This window comes from Sminthopsis crassicaudata, chromosome 3, assembly GCF_048593235.1.
Source record: "Sminthopsis crassicaudata isolate SCR6 chromosome 3, ASM4859323v1, whole genome shotgun sequence".
NCBI lineage: Eukaryota > Metazoa > Chordata > Mammalia > Dasyuromorphia > Dasyuridae > Sminthopsis > Sminthopsis crassicaudata.
Window position 1 is genome coordinate 198,203,409 of NC_133619.1, and position 18,664 is coordinate 198,222,072.

An 18,664-nucleotide genomic window follows, 5' to 3' on the forward strand; every position below is an offset into this window, starting at 1 on the left:
CATTGCTACATTTGTCATTAGTATGTATATGAAATTGTAGTATTCCTAATTCTCATAATATAACCATTTTAAAAGCCATGCATAATTACATTGCAGTACAATTGAAAGGTCTTGTCATTTTGTTACTTATTTTATCACCTGAGTTAAATTCTAGAAATTCAGATATATCAAAAGTTTATTATTATTAGTTATATTAATCATTATTAATTTTATTAACAAGATAATGTTAATAACATTATTAAATGTTTACTAGGTCCAAAGCATCTAGTAAGAATAAGTAAAATAATTATAGAAAGTATTTAGAATATGGAAGACAAATGTCCATTATAACTTATTTTTATACTACAGCCACTTAGAAAGGGAAATTGAAAGATGATACAGACATTCAAAATTGGTTACATCACTTAATAAGTCCAGAGATAGACATCTACTATTTGTTTGCAGGTGTGCCATGTCCATACTAAAAAGCTTTTAAAGTATTCAAAATTATTCAGGTCATTAAATAAAGCTTTAATTAAACCTAATAAATGAACCCTATTCAAATAAAAACCAAGTTTTCAAAGCCTAAATTGGAAGGCATTTCAGTTATCTTCTTTTGGGTTCTATTTTTCTCAAATAAATTATCATTTGTTATTTGCATCAGTAGTATTCTTGGTATCTCATTTAACTTTGAACTTGTTTTAAAAAAAAAAAAAACTTTTCCCTCTGACATTTGGAAGAACTCATTTGAATATAGAATATAGACTTTATATTGCATATAATCAGTCAATATATAAAATGATATGCTATTTTCTGAAAAGGTTTCTCTTTCTGTTAATTAACATTTGAGTCGTTTAAACCCATTATCCAATATATAAATATGAGTTGTTATAATTGCTGCTTGCTGCCACCAAATGAAATTCATGAAATTCTCCAGGATACTGGGAACTGAAGCTACCACTATCAAATTAATTTATGAAAATGGAATCCCACTATTGGGATTTAGAAATTTGAAGGAGATATTCTTTCTGACACATTCTATAATTTTTTACTGGCAAAGGGAGAATTGTGTTTCATATGGAAATACAAAGTTAACAGCTTTATTAGTTTTTAATGTTTTTCATTTTAAGCATTAATAATTATTCATCATTCTGTTAATATTTGTCTCAAATGTTTAATATCCCAATTTGCTTTTGTCTTTCTGTGATTGATACTTGCTTTATTAATGCTCTATAAATATTGACAGATGATGTAATGAAGTATTTTTATGTCTCCATGATATATAAACATATGCAGACTAAAATTGTTGTGTATGTGTTTTTTGAGTATTTAATGCAAGTTAAACATTTTCTATTACTTTAAGTCTACTGAAATAGAATACATTACAGAGAAATTGGAAGGAGACAAATTTGAAAGGGGGAAAAAATGAGTTTGTTATGCTTTTATTTCAATTTGTGTAGTACCAAAATACAATTCTTATATAGTAATAAAATGAAATTTTCTTTCTCCAGGTTGAAGTAGAAGGCTTACAAATTTGTGTTGAAATATGTGGATGTGCTCTACAATTGGACCTTCAGGATGATCCAAACACTAAATGTCTAATTTATAAAACAATTGCTCATTTTTTGCCAAATGATTTGGAGATTCTCAGGATTTGTGCACTCTCAGTATTTTTTCTTGAGCGCTCCTTGGAATCCTATTATACTGTTGAACGACTCTATAAACATCCAGATGAAGAGTACAATGAATGCACTAGTTCTGTTCAGAATCGTGTTCGTTTTGAACTGCTTCCAATTTTGAAAAAGGGGTTGTTTTTTGATCCTGAATTTTGGAATTTCATAATGATAAAGCAAAATTGTGCAGCATTATTGAGAGATAAATTAGCAGTTGGATTTTTAAATGAAAATACACTGGAAAATGCTACCGGTCATCCTGGAAAGACGATGGAAACACAGGTTTTAGAGGAAGATCTAGTCTTTCTTATGGACCTGAACAATGGGGAATATGATCCAGAAGATGTCTCTGGAACCCAATTCAAAGGTCATAGTAATGCCAAGAAAAATCTCACAACTTTTAATCCTTCTAAGGTAGACCGTAATGTTCCAAGGCATAAATGTGTGTTGTGTAACAGAGAATTTCTAGGTGGTCATATAGTACGCCATGCACAGGCTCACCAGAAAAAGGGCAGCTTTTCATGTGTAATTTGTGGTAGAAAATTTAGAAATAGAGGACTTATGCTGAAGCATTTAAAGAATCATGTTAAGAAAATACAAAGACAGCATTTTGCTGTAATTCAACAGGAAGATCAGGGAATTTATACAACAGAACAAATAAATTGCTCTGATGCTTCCATTTCATTTGAAAATGGAAATTCAGATATTAAAGACAGTGAAATGGAAACTCCTGTTACATATAACAGTGAAAACAAGAAAGAATCTTTTGAGCAAGTGGCTAAAGTGACTAAAAATTTTATGTATGGACCTCATGATGTTATTAAAAATGGCAGTCCTGATAGTTCTTTAAATAATGTCCCAGAGCCTCTCACCACTGAAAGTTTACCCACTTGTATTGATGATGATGATGATGATGACGACGATGATGATGATTTAAATCAAGAGACTCCAGTACTTCATAAAATAAATGGAACTGCTTGCCCTCAAAAAGATCTGGATATTGTAGATCAACAAGAAAATTTCAAGTGCCCTGCTAATGGATGTGTCAGAATATTTAAAAAAATAAGATTTCTGAATAAACATGCAAGGAAAGCTCATCCAACTGATTTGAAAGTACAACAACATATAATGAAGTGGAACAAAGGAAAATGCCGATTTTGTCAGCGGAAATTTGAGGACTCTCAGCATTTTATAGATCATTTGAAGAGACACATTTATCCAAATGTGTACTTTTGTTTACATTTTACTTGTAATCAGAGATTTAAACTGTCAACTGAGCTTGCAGAGCATACAAAAAGTCATGGTGTTTTTCAGGCTCAGTGTAGTTTCCCAGAATGCCATGAGCTTTTTGAAGAGCTTCCTTTGCTGTATGAACATGAAGCTCAGCATTACTTAAATCCAATACCAGAACCTTTTGCTGAAACAAGTAGAAATGTTTTGGATACTCTTATAGATCTTCAGTGTGAGAATCAGGAAAAAGACCTATCTGGTAGTGAAAAAGAAACTCTTGATTTGCCAGTTCCCACTTGGAAATCAAGGAAAGATTCTACAGAACCAAAGACATATATACAAAGTGTTGAAAAGAAGATAAATAGTGTAGTTCAGAATGGGAATGACCATTCTTCTGATGTTACTGCTTCAGATATAAGCTTTATAGACCAAAAGATGACTGTTGTAGAGCCAAATTCTGAAAAAAGTATTGTTATTAGTGACCAACTGTTAGTCAATGGACATCTTGAATCAGAGCAGACATCTTTGGTTTTATCAGATGCTGCCCTGAAAAGCGAGACAAATGGAACAAGGACAGAAAATGGTTCCATTTCACAGAATGTTGAAGTAGTATCACAAGAACAGAGTCCCCTAATAGTAGTCTCTCAGTCACCTTCCAAACCAAATCCATCAACTGAAAATACTTCATATGGTTTAATTTTAACCAAGCCGTATGTGAGACCATTGCCTCCCAGTTATCTTGATGAACGGTACATCAGCATGCCAAAACGTAGAAAAACTCTGACTGATAAAGTAGATGCCCATTCTGATCAAGATAGTGTTTATAGCACATCATCAGAGAGATTTAGATGTGGCAACTGCTTGACCATCTACTGTAATTCAGAAGCACTTGAGGCTCACCTTGCACAGAAGAAATGTCAGACGCTGTTTGGATTCGACTCAGATGATGAAAGTAAGTCTTATAAAATGTAATGGGAGTCAAGGGATTAGATAAGTGAAAAATTGCATTGGAACTGTAATATAGCAAAACTAAGCAGATATTCAGTATAGATGTACTATTTTAGGGTAATAAAATAAGAAAGTGATCATGATAGAAATAAAAACATTTCTACCCATCAGAACATAAAGCTAGTAAGATGTAGCCTTCAAAAGAAAACCATTGGAAGTTTGATAAATTAAGGCAGACATGGAAAACTGTTTTACAAGCTGTACAGTAGAATGTAGTGGAAAGAGCAATGAGTTTAGAGTCAAGAACCCTTGGATCCTGACTTGACTTATTCTGCCTATGTGACTATAAACAAATCTTTCTAGGTGCTCTCAACTAAATATGTAAAGTTTGAGGTCACTTCCATTTCTTAATTGTATTTATGAACTAGATCTATTAATATCAACCCATTTCCTGGTTTTGGTAATCCCAATGCATATATACAGAACTGAAGTTAACAAGCATGTTCTTCTTTACAGGTGCCTGATAAAATGTTACTGAAACGTCTATCAAGGAGTAGTGTGAAAAAAAGCACTGCAAAAAAAAAAAAAAAAAAAAAAAAAAAAAAAGCATCCTCAATTTGCTCTTTCCCAGTTGGCCTTAATCATAGAGTGGTCTCAGATTACTAAAGAACAATATAAAGAAAAAGCACATTTTCCAGAATGAACTCACAGAGAAGATGTGCCAATTTTGACTCCAGAAGGGTTACTACAAAGATCCCAAAGTACCGGTTATCCAGATAATCACACACTATAAGAGTGTATGATCAAAGCACAGCAGCACATTCAGTTTAACTCATTAACACCTCATAAAGAAGCATTCAACCCAAGAAGAAAAGTAGCTGTGGCCTTAAACAAAGGAATAATGTGAATCTGTAAAGAAACAAAAACAAAAGATGGATTTTAAGAAATTCAAAAGCTATTTTCCAAACAGTATTTGTTTTCTTTTTTATGCATGTGCAAATAATGCCCTTTACTTCTTGATAAAAGATGATTTGAAAACCTTACCAGCAAGTTGTGATTTAAAGTTTGTGGAAATTATTTTTAAAAACTTGTTTCCACAACATCATAAATTAAAGAATGTAAAAAAAAAAAATCTTGGCTGTGTGATATATCAGAATTTTACAATGAAATTTCAAGAAATTAGGGCCAAAATATATCCAGACTTTTGATTTAAAACAAAATAAATTTTTTCCACTTTTGCAATACAGAATGAAATTAAATGACAACATAAGTTATCTTTTAAAACAGTGTTACTGTGAAATAACAAAATTTTATGGGGATTTGGAATCAAAGGATGACTAACAAAGAAAAATTAAAATCTTGAAAAAACCAATTGAAGTTTCAACTTTGCACATTATATACAGGCATATCTTTTGGTGTGAATTATCTAAATGTCTTATGAAAACAAATGTTAACTTTAAAAATATATTAAATAGAATTAGGGTAAAAATCATTTAATGTTCCAATATTAAATATACAATGGTAAATTTGGGCTAAATAGAATTTTTTTTTAATCACATCCTAAAATAAGAGGAATTTTTAACAGATTTTTCATTGTAAAAATATAGGTTATCATTACACTAATGGCTAGTAATTTTCCTGTGAGAGATTTTAACTTTCTCTTGCTTTAGTTGTTTACTGGCAGTTAAAGTTCTAAAATAACACTCATATTATTTTCACTTAATAGAGGCTTGTATACATCCCTTTTTAATTTAAAAAAAAAATTTTTTTAATACTAGGACTTTCCAACTTATCCAGGCTAGAAGTGCAGTTTTATAACCTGTTCTGTTTATGACTTACACCTGTTCTCTCAGGCAACCTAATGATCTCTTTTCAATAGCCCAATTTCTAGGGGCTCGTAATAATGATGCCATGCAAAGTGTAGACACCAAAAATTCATAGCTAACCACAACTCAGAACTCCCAAACTTAAGAATTCTGCCAGCCCCAGCATTACTAGCAGCTGGGACAAACCAAAAACCAATTTGCTCCAAATGCGTTAACAGCAAAAAAAAAAAAAAAAAAAAAAAAAAAAATCCCATATATATGAAATAAAATTTCTCTTAAAAGACCAGATACATAAAATACATAATGAGTTCTTTGACAAAAATATGAGAAATTAGACATTTTTAGACCAAAACTAGACTTAACAAAATTAGGATTTTTGACCCAAGTATTTAGTGCAAGGGATCCAGAAAATATTTTCTAACTTTAGGTGTAAAAATGATTTCATATTCTATCAATGACAAATTATTTTATGTGACAGCAGAGCATTAAAATCTATGGAAACCAATTTTAGAGTTCTTTATGGACAGCAGGGGAATTGACATTTTCATAGAGGTTATAGGTTTAATTATATGTGTTTTATGTATCAATGGCTATATTTGGTCTAGATTTTCTTTTTTATTTGTAGGCTTAAGTAGCCAGAGGTATCCCATGTGCTTATTAGGAATCTTTATGTGTTGACAAACATACTCTTTAAAATTTTTTTTTGCATTAATACTTGGGCTATAGCATTGTTTGGAGAAAAAAGATGGATAGTACTAAGAATAAATACCAACTTTAGCTGCCTGTTTTTGTGTGTGAGGTTGGTGGTGGTGGTGTGATGGTAAGGAAAGAATATTAGCAGATTCTACTGTGATTACCAGTTAAGATGACCAATTTGTGTGAATTAATCAAAAAGTAAAATCTATAGATTTCTTCTTGTGACTTCGCTTTTAAAAGTTAGATGTTACAAAATGCTTTCTCCTGATTTCATTTACAAATTATTTTCACCAATCTTTTTTTTTTGTTTCCAAACTTTATCTCAATACTTTCAAAAGAATTTTTTAATCATTCATTTACTAACAAATTTCTAGTTAATTTGTATTTGAATTAATCAAGTAAGGAAAAATTCATTCATCTGGTTTTCATTATTAAAAAGGCCTAAAATCAAGTACTATGTTCATTCACTTTGAAAAAAAAAATCAAAATTTAACAATAGAATCTGCTTGAAAATGGCATCATTTATATAATTTAGCAGTTTTACGTGGTGGTTGTTAAATTTTAATTCTTTTTTTCCCCAGATCTACTTACCAAGACACAAACTGTTGTCATGTTTCTAACTTTTAAAAAAGTATTTAATAACTGTAACTTATTTTAAAATTATGTCAGCTGTGTCAATTTTCAATTGAAATTTGTTATATCTAAAATAATATTTATCATTCCTTAAGTGTTTATCATGTAGTTTCAGTTTGGAGATTTAATTTAAACTTTTATTACTATCATGAAGTTCAGGTTCTAAAAAGACATGAAGGTTTATTAGTTAGTAGGTATACATATAAAGTCACATGAAGGAGTTGTACCATAATACAGTAATTTTGTAAAATTTTCAGTCAACACATTTCCTATATACAACTTATGTAAGTATATTATAAGTTTTAAAGAATCTCCTGTCCAGAGTTTGCATAGTAGTTTTATGTACATTTTTACAAAATATAAACCTAAATCGTTTTATTGTTTAAAGTTCTGTAGAAGGGTGCTCATTTTTGTGGGGAAGAAGTGAGGGAGTTTGTTCCATTTCTCTTTTCTTGTTGTAGTGCTTTTTTCCTAATCTTTTTCTGAGGAAATTCTTTTCTTATGAATAATAATTTTACCTTTTTAGACCATTGCTTAAATGTATTTTTCTTCTTGAAAATGAAAATTTGCTTCAGAGAGTTAACTGTTACCACTTGAGATTCCTTAATAACCGGTTAAGCAAATAGCAAATATGAAATGTTGCTGCTCAAATATTATGAAATATGTGGTGAGCTTGTGTGTGGAAAAGGACACTGGTACTTTGGGCATTTAGCCATATTCATTTTTAAAAGAACTACCAATTGTATAAATTGAATGGATAATTTATAACATTAAAATTGTGGTTTTCAAATCACATTGAAGGTTCAGCTGTACTCATTTATTTTTATTGGTTTAACACACCAGTGGTATGGATGAAAACCCCAAAAAGGGTAATAGTGTTTATTTCTTAATTTATTTGGTACTGTATTAACAACCTTTTCTGATTGACTAAATGCAATGTATGCATTTTGGAACTGTTACTTTGTAAAAGTTTTATTAGAGATTCAGCAAGAAAGGAAATTTGTGCTTCCTTGTTGAATGTTAAATTATTTTATTTTGCATTTTATAAGAGTACACTTAAAACTGAGCCATTGAACTGCAATAAATCAGCATTAGTGTTTCATTTAAAGAAAATTTTTGTACTGTACATAGATTTGTTCAATAAAACATTGTCCTTGTTGTTAATAGAAGTCTTCAGTTTTTGTGATAGTTTGGCTTTTAAAAAAAAAAATCAGTATCCTAAAATATTTTAGATTTTCTAATTTAGATTCTGCTAACTGTGGAGACAAATATGATTAACAAACCTCACAGAGATATACTCGAGATATACTCTTCCAGATCTGAGTCTGAGAGCCAGCCTATGATTCCAATTTTTGAAAGTCTTCAATGTCAAAATACACACCACCAAAATCATACTAAAAAAACCTAATCTTTTGTTAGGAGACAATTTTAACATCAATTTAATTTTATTACAGATATCAATTTGTACCATATTGTCTTTATGTAATAGTAGAATTTTAATTTATTGGATTATTTTGGGGTATTTTGGATTATCAGATAAAAACTTAGTGTATATTTTTTTTGTACAAAGCATCTAAATTATAAATTCATGTAAGTAGTTTGAGCTTTCTCTCCATACATGAGGCAGAATAGGGATTCAGATCAAATTAGAAATCATTGAAAGACAGTTTTGTGTCAAAAAACTGTCAAATTCACAGAATGCATAGGGTTTCTTCGCCTCTTCCCCAACAAATAAAGCTCTTGCTAATTCAAATAAATAAACAAGAACTTAATTGAGGGTGATTATTACAAAGTTAAAATGACCCACCAAAATATGTTCTAACTTAAGGAGGGGGGTGGGAAAATTTAGTTAAATGTAAATTGTGATAAATGAGAACAATAGTTCTCTTGATAACTGTTTTATTTACTTCTTGTCTATTGTTTTTCACTTTACATTGCTCTTACCCCAACTCCTTCGTGCCCCCCCCCAAAAAAAAGATAGGAGGGGGAAACATTTCAGCTCTTTAAAAAATTCAAGCATGCTATGTGAAATCTTTGGCAAAGATACATACAGTCTCATCTATGCAGACGTTTAGGAAGATTGTAAAATAAATTATATGTATAGACGTCTATAAAGTAAAGCTATAACTTGTGTGTTTGAGAGATATAAAGTGCTGTGAGCATTCAGAATGCAGAAAAGTAGTGGGAAAAGTTTTGTACCAGAAAAAAAGATAAGCAAAGGAATGAGAGGTTAAAAGGTGAGAAAAATGCAAAATTGTTTTGGGAACTACTAGAAGTCTAGTGGCTATAGAGTAGCAGGGGGTAGTGTTACATAAGTGGTAATTATTTAGTGACTCCAACAATATTTTTTTAAAAGCAAGATACCACACTAAGGAACCACAAATTCTTAGAAAAACTAAAGTTGTCACAAAGCATTAGAAATGTGAAGCAAGCATTGGACTCCACAACTAGAAATGTGTATTTGAAATTTGCTTAATAAAGCTTGGAATTTCTAATGAAGGAATAGATAAAATGGTTTGGAATTCTTTTTCTTTCTTTTTTTAATTTTATTTTTTTATATTTATTAATTTTTATAATTGTAACATTTTCTTTGACAGTACATATGCATAGGTAGATTTTTTTTTTTTTTTACAACATTATCCCTTGTATTCCCTTCTGTTCCGAGTTTTTACCCTCCTTCCCTCCACCCCTTCCCCTAGATGGCAGGCATTCCCATACATATTAAATATCTTATAGTATATCCTAGGTACAATATATATGTGCAGAACCGAATTTTGTTGTAGTTGCAAAGGAAGAATTGTATTCACAAGGTAAAAATCTGGGAAGAGAAACAAAATAAAACAACAACAACAACAACAAAACATGCTCACAGTTTACACTCATTTCCCAGTGTTCCTTTTCTGGATGTAGCTGATTCTGTCCATCATTGATCAATTGGAATTGGATTAGCTCTTCTCTATGTTGAAGATATCGACTTCCATCAGAATACATCCTCATACAGTATCATTGTTGAAGTGTATAATGATCCCCTAATTCTGCTCTTTTCACTCAGCATCAGTTGATGTAAGTCTCTCCAAGCCTCTCTGTATTCCTCCTGTTGGTCATTTCTTACAGAACAATAATATTCCATAACATTCATATACCATAATTTATCCAACCATTCTCCAATTGATGGACATCCATTCATTTTCCAGTTTCTAGCCACTATGAAAAGGGCTGCCACAAACATTTTGGCACATACAGGTCCCTTTCCCTTCTTTAGTATTTCATTGGGATATAAGCCAATAGTAGCACTGCAGGGTCAAAGGGTATGCACATTTTGATAACTTTTTGGGCATAATTCCAGATGGCTCTGCAGAATGGTTGGATTCTTTCACAACTCCACCAACAATGCATCAGTGTCCCAGTTTTCCCACATCCCCTCCAACATTCATCGTTATTTGTTCCTGTCATCTTAGCCAATCTGACAGGTGTGTAATGATATCTCAGAGTTGTCTTAATTTGCATTTCTCTGATCAATAGTGATTTGGAACACTTTCATATGAGTGGATATAGTTTTAATTTCATTATCTGAAAATTGTCTGTTCATATCCTTTGACCATTTATCAATTGGAGAATGGCTTGATTTCTTATAAATTAAAGTCAATTCTCTGTATATTTTGGAGATGAGGCCTTTATCAGAACCTTTAACTGTAAAAATGTTTTCCCAATTTGTTACTTCCCTTCTAATCTTGTTTGCATTAGTTTTGTTTGTGCAGAAACTTTTTAATTTGGTGTAATCAAAATGTTCTATTTTGTGATCAATAATGGTCTCTAGTTCTCCCTTGGACACAAACTCCTTCCTCCTCCACAAGTCCAAGAGGTGAACCATCCCATGTTCCTCCAATTTATTTATGATTTCGTTCTTTATGCCTAAATCTTGGACCCATTTTGATCTAATCTTAGTATGTGGTGTTAAATGTGGGTCCATGCCTAGTTTCTGCCATACTAATTTCCAGTTTTCCCAGCAGTTTTTGTCAAATAATGAATTCTTATCCCAAAATTTGGGATCTTTGGGTTTGTCAAAGATTAGATTGCTATTTTTATTCACTATCTTGCCCTGTGAACCTAACCTATGCCACTGATCAACTAGTCTATTTCTTAGCCAATACCAAATGGTTTTGGTGACTGTTGCTTTATAATATAGTTCTAGATCAGGTACAGCTAGACCACCTTCATTTAATTTTTTTTTCATTACTTCCCTTGAAATTCTCGACCTTTTGTTGTTCTATATGAATTTTGTTGTTATTTTTTCTAGGTCATTAAAATAGTTTCTTGGGAGTCTGATTGGTATAGCACTAAATAAATAGATTAGTTTAGGGAGTATTGTCATCTTAATTATATTCGCTTGGCCTATCCAAGAACACTGAATGTCTTTCCAATTATTTAAATCTGACTTTATTTTTGTGGCAAGTGTTTCATAATTTTTCTCATATAATTCCTGACTCTCCTTTGATAGATAGATTCCCAAATATTTTATACTATCGACTGTTATTTTGAATGGAATTTCTCTTTGTATCTCTTGCTGTTGGATTGTGTTGGTAATTTATAAAAATGCTGAGGATTTATGTGGATTTGTTTTGTATCCTGCAACTTTGCTAAAATTCTGAATTATTTCTAATAGCTTTTTAGCAGAGTCTTTGGGGTTCTGTAAGTATACTATCATGTCATCTGCAAAGAGTGATAATTTGATTTCCTCATTTCCTACTCTAATTCCTTGAATCTCTTTCTCGGCTCTTATTGCCGAGGCTAGAGTTTCTAGTACTATATTTAATAGTAATGATGATAGTGGGCAACCTTATCTCACTCCTGAAAAATGGTTTGGAATGCAACATGAAGGCTATGGATTACCCAGATCCCATGTCTGGATATAAACCAGGAAAACATTAAATTACTAAGTATTTATTTAATTCATTCACTAATTGATCAAATAGTTTTACGGAAATAGGAAGTTTTCTTTGTGGGCTTCAAATTGAATGAAAAAAATGGACATGAGTTTTAGCAATATAAAATAGCCTTTGTAATGTTGGTATCTATCACTTAAAGTAAACAAGCATACAGAGAAAGTAATTTGTTTTGAGTCCCAATTTCTCTCATTCATAAAGGTCATACATATGCCACCTTTGGAGTGCTAGTACGCCATTACACATTCTCAGTTAAGGGCCTCCCCTCATGCTTTATGAAAAGGTAACTGAAACCCTGGCCCTAAACTCATTGTTTTCTACTGATTTTCTTGCCTCCATCTGTCATCTCCCCTCATATATCCTCCCCTTCACTCAAAACTTTAATGAAAAGATAACCCTTGTGTGTGCCAAAACTAACCCTCCTTTTTATTTGTATTTTTTTAAAAAATACTTTATTAGTTCTTATCTATGGGACATATTCAATGATCAAAGCTGTAATATGACAAACTAAAAAATATAAATATTATACATTAGAGAGAAAGAAAGGGATCTACAATTCTGATGGAAATGGCTCTCTTTTCAACATTGAGATGATTCAAACCATTTGTGCAGGAATGAAGAGAGCCATCTACATACACCCAGAGAGAACACCATGGGAACAGAGTGTGGAACATAACACAGCATTCTCACTCTCTGTTGTTTGTTTCCATTTTGTTTTCTCAGTTTTTCTTTTCCTTCTTGATCTGATTTTTTTTTGTGCAGCAAAATAACTATATAAATATGGACACATATATTGGATTTAACATATTTTAATATATTTAACGTGTATTGGACTACCTGCCAGCTGGGGATAGTGGGGGAGGAGGGGAAAATTTGGAACAAAAGGTTATACAAGGGTCAATGTTGGAAAACTTAACCCCTGCATGTGCTTTGTAAATAAAAAGCTTTAATAAAAAAAAAGGGGACCTAAAAACTGTATACAAATATGCTTAATTATGATCCATATTACCAGCATAGAGTTCCCAGTGATTAAGCTCTTACCACAAAAATATGCAACTTTTAAAAAAATTATAAAACAAAAAATCACATGAATGTGCATTATGCACATGACTGCCAGGTTTATATATTCAGCCCTTCTCTCTCCTGATCAGTCTTGTTTCACCAACTATATTCTGGACAATATTTTGCATGTCCCATAGGCATCTCAAATTCAACATATCAAAAATTATTTTTCCCCAATCTTACTCTCCCTTCTAAACTTTTCCTGTTATTGTCAAGAGTGCTAACATCTTTTTAATCACCCATGTTTGAATACTGAAGTGTCACCCCACAATCTATTCAATTGCCATATCATGTCATTTATTTTCTCTCTACCACATCTCTGAAATATATCCTTATTTCTACTCACACAACTATTATCTTAGTGCATGCCTTCATCACTTCTTGCCTAGATTATTGCAGTTGTTTAAGTGAACCCCTTGTTTCAAATCTTCCCTAATCCAATTCACTTTCCACTCTGATGCCAAAGGGTTTTTCTAAAATTTAAGTGACCCAGTCAGTCTCCTACTCAAATACAGTGTTGGTTTGCCTTCAGCATCAAATACAAATTCTTATGTTCAGATATGTCAAGCTCTTTATAATCTGGTCCCATCTTATCTTTTCATCCTTCTTACACTTACATTCCCTCTGCACTTTATGATATAGTGTAGTCATATTGGCCTATTTGCTGTTCCTTACACAATACACTCCATCTCTCTTTGTCCCTTTACCCTGACTTCTATTTTGTGCAATCTCTACTTCCTAGAGCCCCTTTCTTTTAAGATTTAGCTCAGGCACTGTTCCTTATAGGAGCTTTTTCTTGGTCTCTCCCAGTATAAGTGCCTCTTCCAGTAAGTAATGGAGAGTCATTAGAGCAGGGGTTTTCAAACTGGCCAGTGGGCCAGATGTGGCCGCTGAGGACGTTTATGTGGCCCGCCAGGTTATGGCAAATGGGCTGAGGGGCGGAGACAGAATGTGAGTTTTTGTTTTTACTATAGTCCTACCCTCCAACAGTCTGAGGGACAGTGAACTGGCCCCCTATTTAAAAAGTTTGAGGATCACTGCACTAGAGTCTTGTGGTGATCTGCTTAGCTGTGTGCTTTATTTTTAATTTTTCAATTTTGAGTTTTCTCCTTTCTATTCTTTTCCTCACATATTAAGATATCAAGAAATAAAACTTTTATACATGTGAAGTTGTGAAAGATTTCCACATTAGCCGTGTTGCCAAAAAAAAAAAAAAAAAGTGAAAGAAAAAATATGCTTAAATCTGCACTTCAGGGTTCATTAGTTCTCTTTTTAAAAGTGAAGCATTTTCCATCTTAAGTCCTTTGGAATTATTGTGGATAATGATCAAAATAATTAAATCTAGTCATTTTTATATATGAATTAAGTTTATATTTACTGAATTTAGAAAACGCTGACTTGTTTAATTCAGTTAAAATGAATAAAAATTAAAATGCATTGAAACAACATGGTTGTGATGAAAAAATGAACTAATTTTTAAAGAAGCTACTGTTGGTTATAGCACCAAACAAAACTGGAGGTATATTGGCCTAGGTCCATGTATTAGTCTAGGATACAAATCCAATAAGATTATTCCAAGCACAAGGATTTGTAAATGAGAAATGAATGTGTATGAATTAAAATTCTTACTAAAATGGTAGGCAGAATATGCCAAAAAAAACCCCAAAAAACAAGCTTTGTTGTTACTGTGCATAATTTTTCTCCTAATCCTGCTCACTTCACTTTGCATCAGCTCATATGTTTTCCAGGGTTTTTCAGAAGTTATTCCTTTTGTTATTTTTTTAATAGCACAGTAGTAATTCCATCACAATCATATACCCTAGCTTGTTCAAATATTCATTAACTGATGGATATCCCCTCAGTTTCTAACTTTTGCCACCACAAAAAGCGACTGTAAAATTATTGTACATAATGATCCTTTTCCTTTTTCTTTGATTTCTTTGGGGTATCCTACTAACAGTATTGCTAGGCCAAAAGATGTGCATTTTTTTATAGCTTTTGGAGCATAGTTCTATTTTCCCAAAATGATTGTATTAGGGGCAGTAGATAGATGATGCAGTGGATAAAACAATAGCCCTGAATTCAGGATGTATAGAGTTCAAATTCAGCCTTGGACATTATAAACTTCCTACACTCTGGCTCTATTAAGTCCCTTGACCCCAATTGTCTCAGCAAAACAAAACAAAATAATTGTACTGGTTCACAGCTCCATGAATGCATTAGTATACCTATTTTTTTTTTTCCCCACATGCCCTTTAGCATTTATTTCCCTTTTCTATCTTGTTAGCCATTCTAATTAGTTTGAGGTAGTACCTCAGTTTTAATTTTCATTTTGTTAATCAATAGTAATTTGGAGCATTTTTTCACATAACTTGATAGTTTTAATTTCTTTTGAAAAGTGCCCATTCATATTTTTTGACTATCAATTGAAAAATGGCATTTATTTTCATAGATTTGGATCACTTACCAATACATTTTTTAAAATGAAACCTTCATCAGAAAGTTGCTGTAAAAATAATCCCTTCAACTCCCAGTTTTCTGCTAGTCTAATTTTGACTGTTCTGGTTTTGTTTGTGCAAAATTTTTCAGCTTAGTAGAATAAAAGGTGTCTGTTTTATCTCCAGTGGTCCTCTATCTTGTTTGATCACAAATTCTTCCTTATCTAACAAGTTTCCATGTGCCCCTAATTTGCTTAAATCATTTTGATCTTATCTTGGCATGTAGTAAGAGATATATTAAAAGTCTATGTGCCTAATTTCTGCCAGAGTACTTTCTAAGTTTCTCAGTAGTTTTTGTCAAACATTAAGTTCTTGAACCAATAGTTTGTCTTTTGAGCTTATAAAATAGTGGGTTACTGAAGTTATTTACTTCTGCATATTGTGTGCCTAATATCATCTATTGATCAACTACTCTTATTTCTTATCCAGTACTAGACTCTTTTGATGATTAGAAAAAGCACTTGTTACTACTGGGACATGTAGGGAAACCATAAATCAGAGTTGGAGATGGGAGTCAGATTAAATTTTTTTTTTTTCTGCAAATGTATTTGCTATAAAGCATGAACACTTTTGTTGCAGACTCTGCAGACCCTGTTTTTTATTCCAGTTGTATACTTCAAATTATGAGCAGGGGAAAAGGAGGCAGATGGTAGGAGTAATATGAGATTGCTGTTTAGAAAAGCATGATCAGAGATGAGGGAAAAAAATGAAATTAATTGAAAGGAAGAAAATGTAGTCGGGGAGAGTTGATGAACTGGAATGCATTGAAAGCTGGAGGGTTTGAAAGGTCAGATGAAAAGGAAAAATTTAATAGGAATAAGGCCTAGAGGCATACAAAAAAAAGAGATTATGATCAAATAGAAGAATTTTTGGAGTCCTTAAAAATAGAAGTGGACCTGAGGATAATGAAAAGATCAAGTTTCTCACTATTCTTGTGTAGACCTGAAGAGAATAATGAAAGAAGTAGGTCATGGGACTTGAGTAGTTCGAGGAACTGGGAAATTAAGTTATTTGTAGGAATATTAACACAAATATCAAAATCACCCAATAAGTTGGGAATTGTGGTAAAAAGATATAAAAAAGCAGAATTTAGAATATTCTTAGGGCCAATAGCTAATAAGTACTAGAATTCAGATTGGTTGATAAATTTAGTTTGCAAGAACCTGAAAGGAATAATGAGTGTAAAGGCAGAGTCTGAAAATGGCCATGAGGAGGAAGTATTCTGACTCTCTTACCTTGACCTGTGAGTAAAAGTGTAGCTGGGGATGTAATATCATTGGAAGAAATCAGAAGATAGAAGGGTAAGAAAAATGGTTAAAGATGACAAGAATATTTGTTAATTATGGACTGGGGTATATAGATCTAAAATGAAATTGTAGATATAAGGTGGAAAGAAGGAAGGAGTGGGGGAGATATTCTGTAAAGTTAGGGGCACTCAGTATCACTAGATGAGAAAGGGGTGCAAGTATGTTAATTAATGGAGAATAAGTTTTTAGGCAAAGTATCAGTGAAGTTAGCTGATGAAGACAATTAGAAGGTTCAAGCATAAACCCTCAAAACATCTGCACAATTTCACCCTCAAGATTTCAGCATAATTCCAACTTCCCTGTCCTTAGTGCACAAAAGCAGAAGCATTGTATTAACAGGTAGGGTGCTACTGTGTCCAGGAGCTGGCTCTTGCCATGATGTGACCACCAGGAGAAAGTGAAAGGAGAGGGCAGAAAACAAAGGAGCACGGCACTTCAGAACTATAAAATCTATGTTCAAGACTTGGCTGTGCCATGTAACTTGGTAACAATGAATAAGTCACTTCACCTCTAAAATGTTGGGAACAGATTATCTGTAAGCTTTCTTATCTTTAACATTCTATGTTGCATATTCTTTGCCCTGGTTACAAATATCAGAATCAGTCATTAATAAACATTTATTATTATGTTTCAGTTACCATCCTAAGTTCTGGATATATAAAGACAAAAAAAGAAACAGTCCCCACTTTCAACGAGCTTATATTCTATGGAGAAAATAATGTGCACCTATGTAAAATATATACATAAAATAAATACCAGGTAAATTGATGGGGAGATAGGAATTACTGGTTGCTGAGAGATTTAAGAAAAGCCTTAAGGAATTAAGTGTTTGAAATGAATTTGGAAGGAATATAAATACCTAGTGTAAGGAATTTGACAAACATGAACTTTATAGTGTTTAAATACTATATATACAGAAAGGATTTTAGAGGAAACTGAACTTCGATAATTCTATTTAAACGTCTGTTAGATTTAAGCTAGTAGTAACAAAGCTCCCTTGTCTATTGTCAACATTTTCCCAATTCAAAACATGTTTATTTACATATATATTTATAAATGTATGTAGATGTGTACATAAATACACTTACACATATATACATATATTCCTATGTATTTCATTTTTGCTCTTTTCCAGAAATTTTTAAACCAAGTATTTTAAATGAATAAAAGTATAATACTTTTTAAATGCTTAAAATTAAAATACACAAGATTATGAAGGAAACTAAGGATTAGCGAAAAAACTTTTTAATTTTTTTTTTCCCCAAATGCAAGGATCCCTTGAAATGTATATACCAATCATAGTGGTATGCTGATAAATGCTTTAATCTGGTCACTGAAAAATAAAATGTTGACGGGCATGTCACATTTTAAATTTAATCTGCAACTAATATTTTCTCCATAGATTGTCACCAAAAAGAAGAATCAGGCTGATTTACAGCTTTTGCCTAATTTCTGAAAATTTCACAATGAGATAGAAGCTGGATGCAGCACATCCAGATCCCTACCATGAGAAGTCAAAGTCTTCTTCACAAATAAATATTATGTATTATAAACATGTGTTGAGGAAATGTCTGTGTGGTGGATATTTAGTATACGTGATCAAACTTTTTTTTTCCTGGGCTCTGGGATGAACATAGGTGAATAGACTGAGAGTGTTATGAGCTTGGAAAAACCAGCATATACACATACACAGGACTGTAGGATCTAACCAGAAAGTTCACTCCCGTACGTACATCTCTGACGTCGATTACATTTCCTTCCGGGGTAGCTTATTTCCTGTGTCAATGCCGCACTTCCTGCATAAAGGGTCCCAAACAATCCGGGTCCCAAACAATCCGTGTGAACTGCTGGGGCATGGGAACAGCCCCA

At 32.3% G+C, this 18,664-nt stretch overlaps 1 protein-coding gene across 1 annotated transcript in view; it reads left to right on the forward strand.

Annotated features, from left to right (window-relative positions):
• The window catches only part of ZNF654 (zinc finger protein 654), a 115,357-nt gene extending 110,176 nt beyond the window's left edge, over positions 1-5,181 (forward strand). The window contains 2 exon segments of the mRNA XM_074299800.1: positions 1,491-3,834; positions 4,347-5,181. Of these exon segments, the coding sequence (XP_074155901.1) occupies positions 1,491-3,834; positions 4,347-4,354 (2,352 nt within the window). The 3' untranslated portion in view covers positions 4,355-5,181.
• The last annotated feature ends 13,483 nt before the right edge of the window (positions 5,182-18,664 follow it).